The sequence below is a fragment of the Macrotis lagotis genome, chromosome 1, assembly GCF_037893015.1.
Source record: "Macrotis lagotis isolate mMagLag1 chromosome 1, bilby.v1.9.chrom.fasta, whole genome shotgun sequence".
Lineage (NCBI taxonomy): Eukaryota > Metazoa > Chordata > Mammalia > Peramelemorphia > Peramelidae > Macrotis > Macrotis lagotis.
In genome coordinates this window covers 836,958,117-836,972,414 of record NC_133658.1, presented here as the reverse complement: position 1 = coordinate 836,972,414, position 14,298 = coordinate 836,958,117, and the positions used below count along the sequence as shown (strand labels likewise).

General features: G+C 34.7%; 1 protein-coding gene across 1 annotated transcript in view; it reads right to left on the bottom strand.

The window, feature by feature from the left end:
• LOC141508589 (NACHT, LRR and PYD domains-containing protein 12-like) overlaps window positions 1-14,298 on the bottom strand; it is a 65,074-nt gene that overhangs the window by 37,991 nt on the left and 12,785 nt on the right. The window contains 1 exon segment of the mRNA XM_074217372.1: window positions 6,133-6,174. Coding sequence (XP_074073473.1) covers window positions 6,133-6,174 — 42 coding nt within the window.

Sequence of the window (14,298 nt, the reverse complement as noted above, 5' to 3'; positions counted from 1 at the left end):
ATTTGGTACCACTATATTAGGTTACGTTTTGACATGATCTGCCCAGAAATGGCTCAGAAGAAGTTCTGTAACAATGCTGAATTCAAGTTCAAAATTATCCATTTTGCAAAAGTGAATGGAAATCATGCTGATGAATATAAGGTTGGTCCTCCTCCAACTGAGAAAATAATCTTAGCCTGGTTATGGGAACAAGAAACCCTACTGAAAATACCAGGGCAGAAGAAGACAATGAGAGACAAGTCAGCAAAATGGCCTGAATTAGAGAGAAAATTGAAGAGATGGATTAAAGAACAAAAGGCCAATTAGAATTCCCATGTCCATAAAGATGGTTCAGCAGGAGGCAAGAAGAAATACTAATGAAAAAGTAGTCACTGATTTCTAAGGTGGAGCCAATTGGTCCTTCAGGTTCGTGAAATGGAATGGACAAATCATGCATCCATGCAACAGACTTGTTCAAGAAGTGCTTGTTATCAACTATAGACCAGAGCACAGGCAGGAGAGCAGTCAGAGCCTCTCCTAAGACAGTGATTCATCATCAAACACAGATGACGACAAGCTAATGGATGGGTGTTTTGACAATGATGAGGAGTTGTATGAATTTTACGATGAATAGAATAAGTTCAATAACTTTATGGAATACATTTTGTTTCAAATTTCAGGTCCCAAAGTTAAAGTGCATCTTATTCATGGGGAAACACATTTTATACATTGAAAAGTCTTGGTGACAATGGATAATATTATTCAAATATCTAATTATTTCTGTATTATGTGGTCTTGAATTGCCAGTGATAGAGAATAACAATGGTAAATCTTAATATGGAGATCTGTCAACAGATAGAACAAAACTCTGATGACAAACAGTAATAAGATAAATAATGTTTCATGAGAACCAAAGTTATCTAGGGGAGAATGAGCTTGGTGTAATAGGTGCAATGGGATCAGGACAGAAACCAAGGGATATGTCTTTGTGAGAATGTCTAGGATACCCTTGTCACATGAATGAAATTTCACTGTTAACTAGAATCAAAGATGGGCTTCTAAGTTACCAGTCAAGGGAGCGGTCCAGCATTTGAGCACAGACCTCAATACTGATATACAACAGATACTGAGTGATAAGTGGCAGTTGAATTCTCTTTATCAAGGACATAACCAAAGCATCCAGCAGATCTCTCTAGGGGGCAATCAGATAAAGAATGGTTTTTTCCTACATTGGCCCTCTTGGTATATGTGTGTGTGTGTATGTGTATATATATATATATATATATATATATATATATATATATATATATGTATATATATACATATATATGTATATATATGTATGTATATATGAATGTATATGTGTGCCTTCATTGGATGAAGATAGGCTTGAGTATATGCATGTTATGCCTGCTGCTATAATGACATTTTTCTTAGTTCTAATTTTATTTGATTTCCCTGAAGATTTTAGCAATTTTGAAACATGACTTTCTCTTGGTTTTTCCTTCTGCTCCTCAGATTGCTTCCACTCTAATGGATAAGTATCCTTCTGCCTCTGATTGAATGGGTTTGAATGGGTTTGTGCCCTCAGACTCTCCCACATGCCTTCTCTCTAGGTACTCTCAACATCTCATGGGTATTTAATAACCTTTATTTTGATTTCTCATATGTATCTATTTTTCTCATATCTAAATACATCTATATATCTATATTGGGAAATCAAATATATAAATTGCAGGGCTTATGGAAAGATGGAAATTGATGCATGTGTTCCATATGGGATCGACTGATTTTGTCTCCAGTGTATCTCAGCTTTTTGCATGGAAGAACTCTTCTTTCAGGTAATGCAGGGGGATGCACTCTGCCTTCTCCTGGAAGAGGCTTGGTGGCTTCTTCCCTCCAGGAGGTTAAGGTATTGGTCTATTAGCTAAAGTCTCTATTATCAAATTACTTTGAATGAGAATCAAGGCACAGTTGAACTTGAAGCCTAAATTCTGTCTAGCTACTCAGCATCTTCTCCAGTGCCCTGCCCTCCCCAACTTCCCAGAGAAGTTTCAGAACCAGATTTCATTACAATAGCTTGTAGGTCAGAGGAAATACTGACGTAAACTGATCCTAAACAGACTGACAACATTTTTGCACCATAGAAAAAGAGATGCTGTATATTCATATTCTTGTTGATATTTTTTGCATTTACTGTTTCACTGGATGTGCTTTCAGTTTTGTTCAGTTTTCTGTTTTGGTTGTCTTTTGGAGGGGGTAACACAATAAAAGGTGAAAAATAGACAAAAGTAATAGAAAAGAAAGGAACACTAGAAAGGCAGAACTGGACATGGAGTTAGTACAGAGCTGGGTCAACCCTGCCTTTAGTCTGGCTCTCTATCTAATGTCCCAACTAGATGCTGTATTAGGTGATCAAATGTTATTAGAAACCAGAAAGAGAACTGGAGGTTGAAGACTAGTTAATTGGAACTAGGCCACTCACCAAGGTGCCCCTGAGACAAGGCACCAATTAGGAGGAGATATGGCAGAGAATAGTCCTAGATCTATCCAGAACACCTCCTGAAGGTGAAGGCAAATCATAGCATTGTTAATGCTAACTACCCCTCAATACATGTGCCTTGATCAAATATCTCCCCATGTATAAATATCTCATATGCAATTTTTAGGCATCTCTGCCCTTCTGACTGAGAGTATATATTTATAGAAGATTGAGCTCCTCTACTTTAGTACTGTTAAACTTAGATAGAAATGGAGGTTTCTAATATTTACATAAAGATCTCTATGATTTAATTTTAAAACATAGTATTTTCTATATTTTATTATATTTTAATTGATTTGCCTAACTATTTCCCAATATCATTTTAATCTGTTTCAAGCTCTACTCAGAAGTGGGTTGCATGCAGCCTGAAGGCCATATTTTTGACACATCTATTCTACATTATTTCTTTGAATGACTTTAATTTGAAATAAGTGTATAATTCTGATTAGTAAAATTAAACACAGTAATAATGGAGGAGTCAAGATCTATAATGTGCAAAACAATATGAACCAAAAAAAATACATAGATCCTGGAAGGACTTTCTGGGAGACCGTTTCTGAACATGTATATATGAATGTAAATGTACATTTTCATGTATGTCAGCATTTATGTATATATGTGTGTATATAATGGATGTCTATGCTTAAGGATAAATATATCTATAAGAAAATTTGTTAATAAGTCAATATACCATTATTGGGAGTCTAGTATATAGGTCAGACATTATTAATGAATATTAACTAAAGCACTAAAGACACAAAACTAGGTTAAAAACAGTCCTTTCCCTCACAGAACTAATAGCATAGTAGGGGAAATTAGCAAACCAATATATACAAATAAGATATATACAAGCTAAATAGAAAATAATTAAAAGATAGAAGGCATTAGCAATAAAAGATATTAGGAAAACTTTAGTTCAAAGGATAGTATTTTAGTTAGGACTTAAAGGAAGCCAGGAAAAATAGAAGCTGATGATGAGGGAAGGGTAATCCTGGCATGGGGTCAGCCAGAGAAAATGCCAAGAGACTAGAGGAGTCTTATACATGGAGAAAGCCAGTCAGTGTCACTAGATCAAAGACCACTCTCATAGGAAGTATATTATCTGCTATAACTTCCAAGACTCTAATACACTGAATGGTTGAAAAAGTGTCCCAGATTCCTGAATCTCCTTCCCTTCAAGAGACAATCTGAAGTCCAAGATGACAGATGGAAAAAAAAAATGAACAGAGTCCAGATTTGCACATTAAAAGTGGTTACTGATCTGAATAGGATGAAAGAACTGGTGTAGAAACTGATCCAAGAACCTGTGGAGAAGGAAAGGGGGAAGAGGGAGGGAGGGAGGGAGGGAGGGAGAGAGACAGAGAGAGAGAGAGAGAGAGAGAGAGAGAGAGAGAGAGAGAGAGAGAGAGAGAGAAAACAATCTGATACACTTATAGATTATATTATTGGGGTTGTTTGCTCTTCATTCTTTTTGGGGGGATTTTTTTAAGGCAATGGGGCTAAGTGACTTGCTCAAGGTCACATAGCTAAGTAAATATTAAGTGTCTAAGACCAGATTTGAACTCAGGTCCTATCTCCTTCCACCCTTCATTCTTGAAATGCATCATGATATCAGGCATGTAAAGCTATGATATGAAAGTGAATTGAATTTGAGTGAGGGAGGGCTGTACAAAGTTTTCAGGTACACTTTCTCCTCTGAAGCCAACCGGAGTCCAGTAGCCATATATGCATCAGGATGACAGGAGATGACTCTGGATGCCAACGGAGACCTTGGTCTTTTTATGCTAAAGTCTTTAACAGGTCTCAGTTTAACTGGAGCAGTGATTAAGGCTAGGTAAGAAAAAAATCAATCTGGAAGGGGAAGCCCTTCAGGATTTCTTACAAAAAAAAGAAATAATTGCTATTTACATTCACTCTAAACCATCAGTCCAAATAATGAACAAGTTGGACTTGGGCTGGGATGTATTTTTAGTCAATCAAAGGGGGCAAAAGTGATTTGGTTTTAAGGTATGATCCTTAAGAAAGAAATTTATTCCCTAAACTTACACTATCTGGAGAGGGAGAGAGGGAGGGAGGGAGGGAGGGAGGAAGGAAGGAAGGAAGGAAGGAAGGAAGGAAGGAAGGAACTGCATTGCCCAACCGGAACTGCTATAATTTATTGTTAATAATAGTTATTGTGATATGAGATTATAATATATAATTATATCATATGATAATGAATCAGAGGAACTGGGAATAGAGAAATGCTATAATCTTTTTGTGTTGGAAACTTTGCAGTACCAAGGGGGCAAGGGGGTGGTGTTCACCATTTTCTGAGCCACCTTGGGCTTAACAGTAAGGTAGCTTGGTGACCCCCTTTGGGGCAGAAGCATTCTTGGTCTGCTCATACTCAGTGAATGCTGTCTTACATCAGGCACTAGTTATTCCTTGAGGATCATTCCTGGAGCATGTGTATTGGAAAATACCTGAAGCCAGATTCTTAACCACACCCCAAGACCACTTTTGACCCACCCACCAAGGAAATATATTTGAGCAAGGTTCTGCCTAGCCTTGCTTTCTTTTTTCCTACTGACTCAGCCTAGCAGCTATTGCTCCAGCTTCTTCTCTCTTCTCCTCTCATCTCTAAGTTGGATCTATGTGCTCCCCTTCATCCTGTTGGATGAATATGGCCCCAGCTGTATGTTGATCTAAAATGTATGTTGATCTCTTTAAAATTAATAACCCCTTTGCTATTCTCTCAAACATCTCCTTTTGTATAACTTTATTACAAGCTACAACTTATAACTATCCCTTTAAGATGACTAGCCCCTTTGCTGTTCTCCCCAGTCATCTTTTACCTGTTAAAGTACCTAAATTTGATTCTCAGTGACTACTTTCCTTCATTTGGAACCCATGGTGTCTCACCTTCACTGAGGTTTTCTTAACCAAAACTTCTGCTAATCTGTATGTCCTTAAAAAATTCACTAACTAGCTGCTTCTCTACAGGAGCTAACTTTTGTATTAGTTTGTGGAATTTTGGTAGTAACTTATAAATTGTTTGTGTAACCTATGAATTAAAGTCTAAGACTTTTTTACCTCTCTGAGCTAGAGAAGGTTGGGTTCTTTACAAAACAAACCCACATAACAACTTAAGTCCCCTTTCTTGGAAGTCCATTTTCTCCCATCTTCAAAAATAATAATCTTTCAATCCCTGGGAACACAGTACACCCTGAATGTAGGTCCACATAATTTTTGAAAAAAAATCAAGCTGAATGCTCTTTATTGAGAAAAATGTATTTAACATTTCCTTGGTATGACTCAGCTTATTCCTTCCTTCTGTATCCTGGACTTATACTCTGAAGCTAATCATTGAGGCAGATTTCAAGTTCTTCTTACATGGAATTTTGTCTGCAAAATTGGTAACGGACTTTAAATTTCTTCTTATTGACCTTCAATGCCTGTTTCCTGAATGTTGTCATTTACTGATCCATGATCCTAGGTATAGTGAACCAGCTCAGATATATCTCTTCAATTGCCACTCTATACCTTCATTCCACTGATCCATGTGGTCCTGGGCTGACCATACTTTCATTAGTGTGTCAACATATTCCCCTTTCTTCCCTCTGACTTACTGTTGTTCCTTTCTTGGATACTCCGGATTGAGCTGAATGTATCTGAAAAAAAATGGAGATAAGGAGACTATTACAATGGGATCTTGGGAATCATTCCCATAAGAGCCCTGGAAAAGGTCTTGGATAAGAGAAAAGACTCATCCTAGTATCAAACTCCCACCCACCTCAAGAGGATGAACTTTCCTGTATGTCTTAGAAAACAGAACTGAATTCTCCAAGTCTATATGCTAGGATAGGAGATAGACTAGATATCAGAGAAGAGTTGTGCTGCCTAGGGTATGGCCAATGATTAATTAGTTAACAACCATTGGTTACCATATGTCTAAAACTTTGCTATTGATGAGGATAAAAAGAAGAACAAAAGCAAACATGAAAAATCTAAACAGTCCCTTACCCTCAAAGAGCTCACATTCTAATGGAGAATATAAGAAAGGAATTCTGACAGTGGGCATTCATGATCACATGCAAGATTCGAGACAGTATCTCCAAATTGGTTTCAGAGAAGAATCTCTTCAAGCCTTTTTAGGATCAGCCTTAGATTTATATTACCCTTTGACTCATATGAACAAAGTCATTCTCTTCCCCATCTTAAATAGTCACTATAATAGATACTTTCTCATTTTGGGAAATTATGGGGAACTTTCACTCTTTTCTCAAGTATGGGAACAACTATTCCAAGATCAGGCCAGAAGGCAAAAATATCAGATAGGAAACACCATGCCCAACTCATCTGCAATCCTGACAGCAATATTTGATATAATGTAGGAGTTACTGAGCCTTGTATCAAGGACCATTTCTAAAAGTCCAAACAATGAACAAGTGAGCCTTGGCCACGGAACTATTGTTGTCCAATCAATTAAAGCCAGAACTATTTGAGATCCCAGGAATAGAAGCAGGAATTGAAAAGGCATGGGGAGGGGGGGATGGAGAATGAAGAAACAATGGAGAGAATTACTAAGAGATATCAGAGAGAAAAGGAAATGAGGCAAAGGAGAGTGAGGAATGAAAGTAAGGAAAATGTGAAACGAGAAGGACACAAAAAGATGAAAATTAGCAAAAGCTAGTCAGAAGTGATGAGAGAGAATTTGAGTTAAATATGGGCAAGTCATTGAACCGGAAAAGAAAGACAGTTAATTTAAAAAGCAAAGGAAACAAAAAAAAGCTAACTGAAGAAAATGAAATCCTAAAAATTAGAATTGACTAGAAACTAATGAGTCTATGAGACACCAAGATTCCACCAAATAAATCAAAAGGCTGAAAACAATTAAAGAAAATGTAAAGTACCTTGTAGGAAAAACAAATGATCTGAAAAATAGATCCAGAGGGATATTCTAAAAAGTATTGGTCTACCTGAAAGATCCGCAAATGTCTTTCAGGAAATTATCATGGAAAAGTGTTCTAATATACTAGATCTAAAAAGACAAATTAGTCTTTAAGGAATACACAGAACACCTCCAGAAAAAGACCTCAGAATAAAAACTCCAAGGACTATAACAGTCAACTTTCAGAATTCTCAATTAAAGGAGAAGATATTGCAACCTACAAGAAGCAATACAAAGGAAGTAAATACAGAATTACAAAGGACCTATCAGCTACAATATTAAAGGAGTGGAGGAAATGGAATATGGTATTTCAGAGGGCATGAAGCTAGCATACTTGGATTATAATCAAGAATTAACTCAGTATATTCTGTTAAGAGGAAAAAAGGACTTGCAATAAAAGACCAGAACTAACTGAAAATTTGATCTTCAAATACAAGATTTGGGGGGCACATAATAAGTAAATAAAAAAGAGAAAAAAACAAATGCTAGTCAAGAACATCAAACTGTACACATCCCTATGGGAAGATAACACTTCTAACTCTTGAGAATTGTATATCTCTTAGGAAAGTTAAAGGATTGAATACAGTTCAAGTTATTATAATTAGAGGATATGGGTAGGGTTAGTTCTTGTCCTTTATCAAATAAGACTAAAATGATGTCACTATATTGGAGACAAATTACAGTGTGTCTGACTGTGGTTGATCAGACCAATATGAGGTCAGAATGCTCTACCACAGGCCGGGCACAAACAATACATTGAGAACATCTGGGGTGTTTACTCTAAATTTACATGTCTCATGTTTCCTCTGAGGTACTTCAATTCTGCCTTACTCATGGAGCACAGCACCCTCTGTGATGAGGCCACACTATGCCAGGTGGTCCTGTGCCAGTCTCTCTCATGGCTAACAATTCTAAAGATCTTAAAAAGGCATTCAGGGTTTCTTGATACTTAGAGGCTATATACATAATTAAATCACAAAGTGACCTTTTTTAAACTAAATATTTTAGTTAAGAAAGGTTGTAATACAATAGGGACAGAGGTGAGAGCATACTTAGAAGGGCTGGGTATAAATAGAATTGGAAGTGATCTTGCATTAATCCATAATTTCATTTAAAAAGTTACAGTACCAGGGTTGGAATGCTAAAGCAACAGAATAAAAGAGTGCACTCAAAACTTTCATTGAGGAGTGTTGGAAGGCTCTATGGCTAGAGTATACAGAGATGGAAAGAGAAAGGTATTTAGGGGGACTGGAAATGAAAAGATCATGAGGTGATTTTACTTTGCTTATTGTTTTGGCTACAATTGGATGGAGTGTGCTTGTGGGGAGGTATAAATAATTTGCCTCTTCATGATGCTTTAGCTCATGAGGATTATGTGTTCATTGTGGGTATGCAAAAAGAGGGGTCAGTATAAGTCAATTATAATTTGATGTGATTTATGACTCTTAAGAAGTATATTTCTAATGAGACAGAAGAAGGTTGGGTACTTAGTGACTATGAGGCAATGTTATTTATCAATCAATCAAGCAATCAATCAATAACCTATAAGGACAGATTAAATGGGTATATTTCAACAAAAGGGTTAAAACAAAATCATAAAAAGCAGTGCTATACTAAAAGATGGCAAGGCATTAAATAACACCAAGTGAAGAGGCACAAAAACCTATGAAAATATTGAGTAAATTCAACTCTCTAAAGATTTGACCCAGAGAAGGGATAACATACTTTCCCAATTGGGTTTAAAAATCTCTCCTACCCTATAGGGAAATAGGAGGGTAAAGGGAAGGGGGGGGGGGGATAAGGGACTGATAAAGGGGAAAGCAAAGGTAAATGGAAAATTTAAATTTAAAAGAAAAGCTAAAGGGGGAAAAAAAGAGCAAAATATTGGTCAGGAAGAAAAGAAAAAGTATAAAGAAGAAAAGAAAGCATGTAGAGAAATACAGAATTAGTAACAGCCCTGGAGTCAGGAATACCTGAGTTCAAATCCAGCCTGAGACACTTAATAATTACCTAGCTGTGTGGCCTTGGGCAAGCCACTTAACCCCATTGCCTTGCAAAAAAAAAAATTGAAAGCAAATAAACCAGTGATTTAATAAAACTAGGAGTTGGGTTTATAGAAAAAAAACAATAAAACAGATAAACCTTTGGTTAATCTGATATTAAAAAAATAGAATACCAAATTACCAGTAACAAAAATGAAAAGGGCAAACTCACCAACAATGAAGAGCAAATTAAGGCAATAATTTGGAGTTATTTTGCCCAAGTGTATGGCAATAAATTTGATAACCTGAGTAAAATGGATGAATATTTACAAAAATCCAAATTACCTAGATCAACAAAAAAGGAAACAAAATACTTAACTAACCCCATTTCAGAAAAAGAAAGGGAAGAATTTCTCAAGAGAATGTCTCCAGGTCTTGATGGATTTTCAAGTAAATTCCAGCAAACATTTAAAGAACAATTAATTCCAACTCTACATAAACTATTTTTAAAAAATGGGAGTTCTGCCAAAATCCTTTTATGACACCAATATGGTGCTGATACCCAGACCAGGAAGAGTCAATACAAAACAAAAAAATTATAGACCAATCTCCCTAATTAAATATTAAATAAAATCTTAAATGTAAAATCTTAAATAAAATTTTAGCAAAGTGATTATATCAAGTTATTATTACTAGGCCACACCATGATCAGGGAGGATTTATATAAGGTAGCAGGGCTAGCTCAATATTAGGAAAACCCTCAACATACTTGAATATATCAATACCAAAATCAACAGAAATCCTATGATTATCTCAATGGATGCTGAAAAAGCCTTTGAGAAAATACAATATCCATCCCTAATAAAAACCACTATAGAGTATAAGAATAAATGAAGATTTCCTTAAAATAAGAAGCAGTATCCTTCTGTAACCACCAACAAACATTTATGTAATGGGGATAAACTAGGAACATTTCCAATAAGATCAGGGATGAAACAAGGATAACTATTAGCTTCATTACTATTCAATATAGTATTAGAAATGTTAGATTTAGCAATAAGAAAAAGAGATTGAAGGAATTAGTATAGGCAATGAAAAAGCAAAACTTTTTCTCTTTGTTGATTATAAGATAGTATACTTAGAGATCCCTAGAAAAGTCAACTAAAAAGTCCTTGAAACAACAAATTCAGCAAAGTAACAGGATATAAAATAAACTCACATAAATCAACAGCATTTCTATATATAAACAACAAAGTCCAAGGGCAAAACATAGGGAAATTCCATTTAAAGTAATTGTAGACATCATAAAATACTTGGGAATCTACCTTCCAAGACAAACCAAGAATGTATGAACGTAATTACAAAGTACTTTTCACACAAATAAAGTAGGATCTAAACAACTGGAAAAATGTCCACTGTTCTTAGTTAGGCCAAGGTAATATAATAACAGTGACAATTCTACCCAAATTAAATTTTTTATTCAGTGTCCTATAGAGCTAGAAAAAATAGTTACAAAATTCATCTGGAGAAAGAAAGTTCCCAGAATATCAAGGGAATTAATGAAAAAATGCAAAGGAAGGGAGCCTAGCTCTACCAGATCAATCTAAAACTATACTATAAAGCCAGTTGCAGTCATCAAAACAGCCTGTTATGGGTTAAAAAATAGAGTAATGGATCAGTGGGTTAGAATAGGTACAAAAGATAATGCAGTAAATAACTACAATAATCTATGTTTGACAAATCCAAAGACATTTACTTCTGGGATAAGAACTTACTATTGGACAAAAACGGCTAAAAAAAAACCTAGAAAATAGTATGGTTAAAAAACTAAGCATAGACCCACATCTCATACCCTATACCAAAATATGGACAAAATCGGTCCATGATTTGGACATAAAAGGTGATACCAAAAGCCCAATTAACAGATCAAGAAATAACCATCTATCAGATCTGTGGAAAGGTGAGAATTGTATGACCATCAAGAAAGAGTACATTATAAATTGAAAAGTAGATGATTTTGATTTTATTAAATTGAAAAGGTTTTGTACTAATAAAACTAATGTAGCCAAGATTAGAAAGAAAACAAAGTTAAACAATTTTCACAATTAAGGATTCTGATAAAGGTCTCTTCTAAAATATATGGAGATTTGAATCAAATTCATAAGGTTACAAGTCATTTATACATTTTAAAAAGGTCAAAGATATGAACAGTTTTCAAATGAAGAAATTAAAGCTATATGTGATCATACGAAAAAATATTCTAAATCATTTGTAATTAGAAAAATGCAGATTAAAACAACTATAAGGTACTACCTCATACCCAATCAGATTTCTTTTTTGTTTGTTTTTAAGGTTTTTTGCAAGGCAAATGGAGTTAAGTGGCTTGCCCAAGGCCACACAGCTAGGTAATTATTAAGTGTCTGAGTCCGGATTTGAACTCAGGTACTCCTGACTACAGGGCTGTGCTCTATCCACTGGACCATCTAGCCTCCCCCAATCAGATTTTTTTAAGTTGACTTAATGAGAAAGTCCACTTTGGAGAGGTTGTAGGAAGATTGGGAAATTAGTACATTGTGAGTGGAGTTGTAAACTAATACATCTATTCTGGAGAGCAGTATAAAACTATGCCTAAAGAACAGTAAAACTGATCTTTCCTTTTAATCCAGCAATACTAATATGAGGCCTATATCCAAAAGAAATTATGGGAAATATCCCATAGGTTCAAAAATATTTATAATAGGTTTTTTGGTAGTAGCAAAGAACTGGAAATTGAGATGCCCATCAATTGGGGAAAGCAGGACAAGTTATAATCTATGAATATTATGGAGTACCTTTCTTCTATGAGAAATCATGAAGTGGTCAGACTTTAAAGAAGCATGAAAAGAATTACATGAATTGATGCTGAACAAAGGGAACATTGTAGACATTAATAAGAACATTGAGAGTTCTTCAAGTATGATCTCAGTAGTTGAGAGATCAAGGAAAACCTGGGAGACCCATTTCAGACAATGCCATCCACATCCAGAAGGAAAAAAAATAGAACCTAAATGTATATTTTCAAACTTCTAATTTTCCTTCCTATATCATGGTTTGCTTCCTTTCTCCTTAGTTCTAATTCCTCTTACAAAGAATAACTAATATGTAAATATACTGAATATACATGAACTTGTACAATTTTTACTAGACTGTTTGCCACAGGGTGGGGGGAGTGACAAGGGAAGGTGGTAGAAAAATGTGCAACTTATAAATATGCAAGTGGATGAATATTAAACATCTTTTATAACATGTAATTGGAAAAAAATTAATCAAAAAAATTTGTTGTGTTCTCCCTATCTTAAAATACAGACTTGGGGCAGCTAGCTGGTGCCGTGGATAGGGCACCAGCTCAGGAGTCAGGAGTACCTGAGTTCAAATCTGACCTCAGACACTTAATAATTACCTAGTTGTGTGGCCTTGGATAAGCCACTTAATTCCATTTGCATTGCATAAATAAAAAAAAACAATCTTTTTGTAAATGCCTTTTGCTCAAGGAAAGTAATACTTAGAAAGTAATGGTTAGAAACTTTATGACAAGGTTTATTGTATGTGAAGAAAATTTGGAGATTTATTTATGATATTTGAAAATAATTTTATACCAATTTAGGTTTAATAAATTCCAATTTTTAAATAATTTTTTTGTTTTAAGGTTGAATAAGACACATATTAATCTTTCACATTCCCAATTAAATTATTTCATGAAGATTGTGATTGTCTTTTTAACATAAAGAATATTCCTTTCAAGAAAGAGAACCACTCTCAGGCAACAAATGCTTTATAAAAGTTTTTATGGAGTAAGACCTACTAAATTTTCAGATCTGTAGGGTAATTCATTGCAATAATGTGATTTTGTTCCTTATAGCTCTCATAGCAAAATACCTATTTTCAAATTCGAAGTTTGCCTTTAAAATACTAAATCAATTAGCTATCAGATTAATATTAAAAAAGCATTTAAAATTACCATAATTATTGAAAATGGAAAAGATCTTGCTATATTGATCTAAACTTGTTGCCATTCAAAGCATAAATAAGAGTTACATTAGGGTTTTGAACTTATCACATGTATAAGATTCAATTCCTAGGGGCAGGTAGGTGGTGCAGTGGCAGTCTGAAGGACCTGATTTCAAATGTGATCTCAGGCACTTAATACTTAGCTATGAGACACTGAGCAAGTCACTTAACCTCACTGCTATGGCAAAAAAAGGTTCAATTCCTAAAGAATCTCATTTTCTTTTTAAGAGTCTGAAAATATTTGTTAGAAGTGAATAAATTTATGAAACAAAATGCAAAATCCATTAAGATAGGATTAAGCACAAGAAATGTTGCTTTCTTTTGTTCTAAAAAAATAAGATTTCAGCAAGGAAAATGCTGAATGAAGGATAATAAATCAAGTATCATTTTATTTGGATTCTCATTTATTTTATGTTGTTTGTTACATCTGGAATGTAGAACACTGATAGAAATACATGTAAATTCTTTAAGAATTACCAACAGATGTTCTAATTGTTTTGAAAAGATTCTGATAGCAAGGTTACTTGTTTAAATCTATTTTAATATGATATTAACTAAAGATATTAATAGAGAAAATTATTTTTATAGAATGTATCTATATTTATTTTTTGTTTGTCTTGAAGCTAAATCAACTGTGCAAAATGGATAAAATAGTTTTTGATTTTTCTGGGATAATTTATTGCTATTGCCAAGTTGAGATTATAATCAATAATTGATTCTTGTGAGTTAACTCACATGAAATTCTGATTATTTGAAATTTACTATTTAAGATCTTATAGGGGGGCAGAGCCAAGATGGCAGCATGAAGGCAGCAT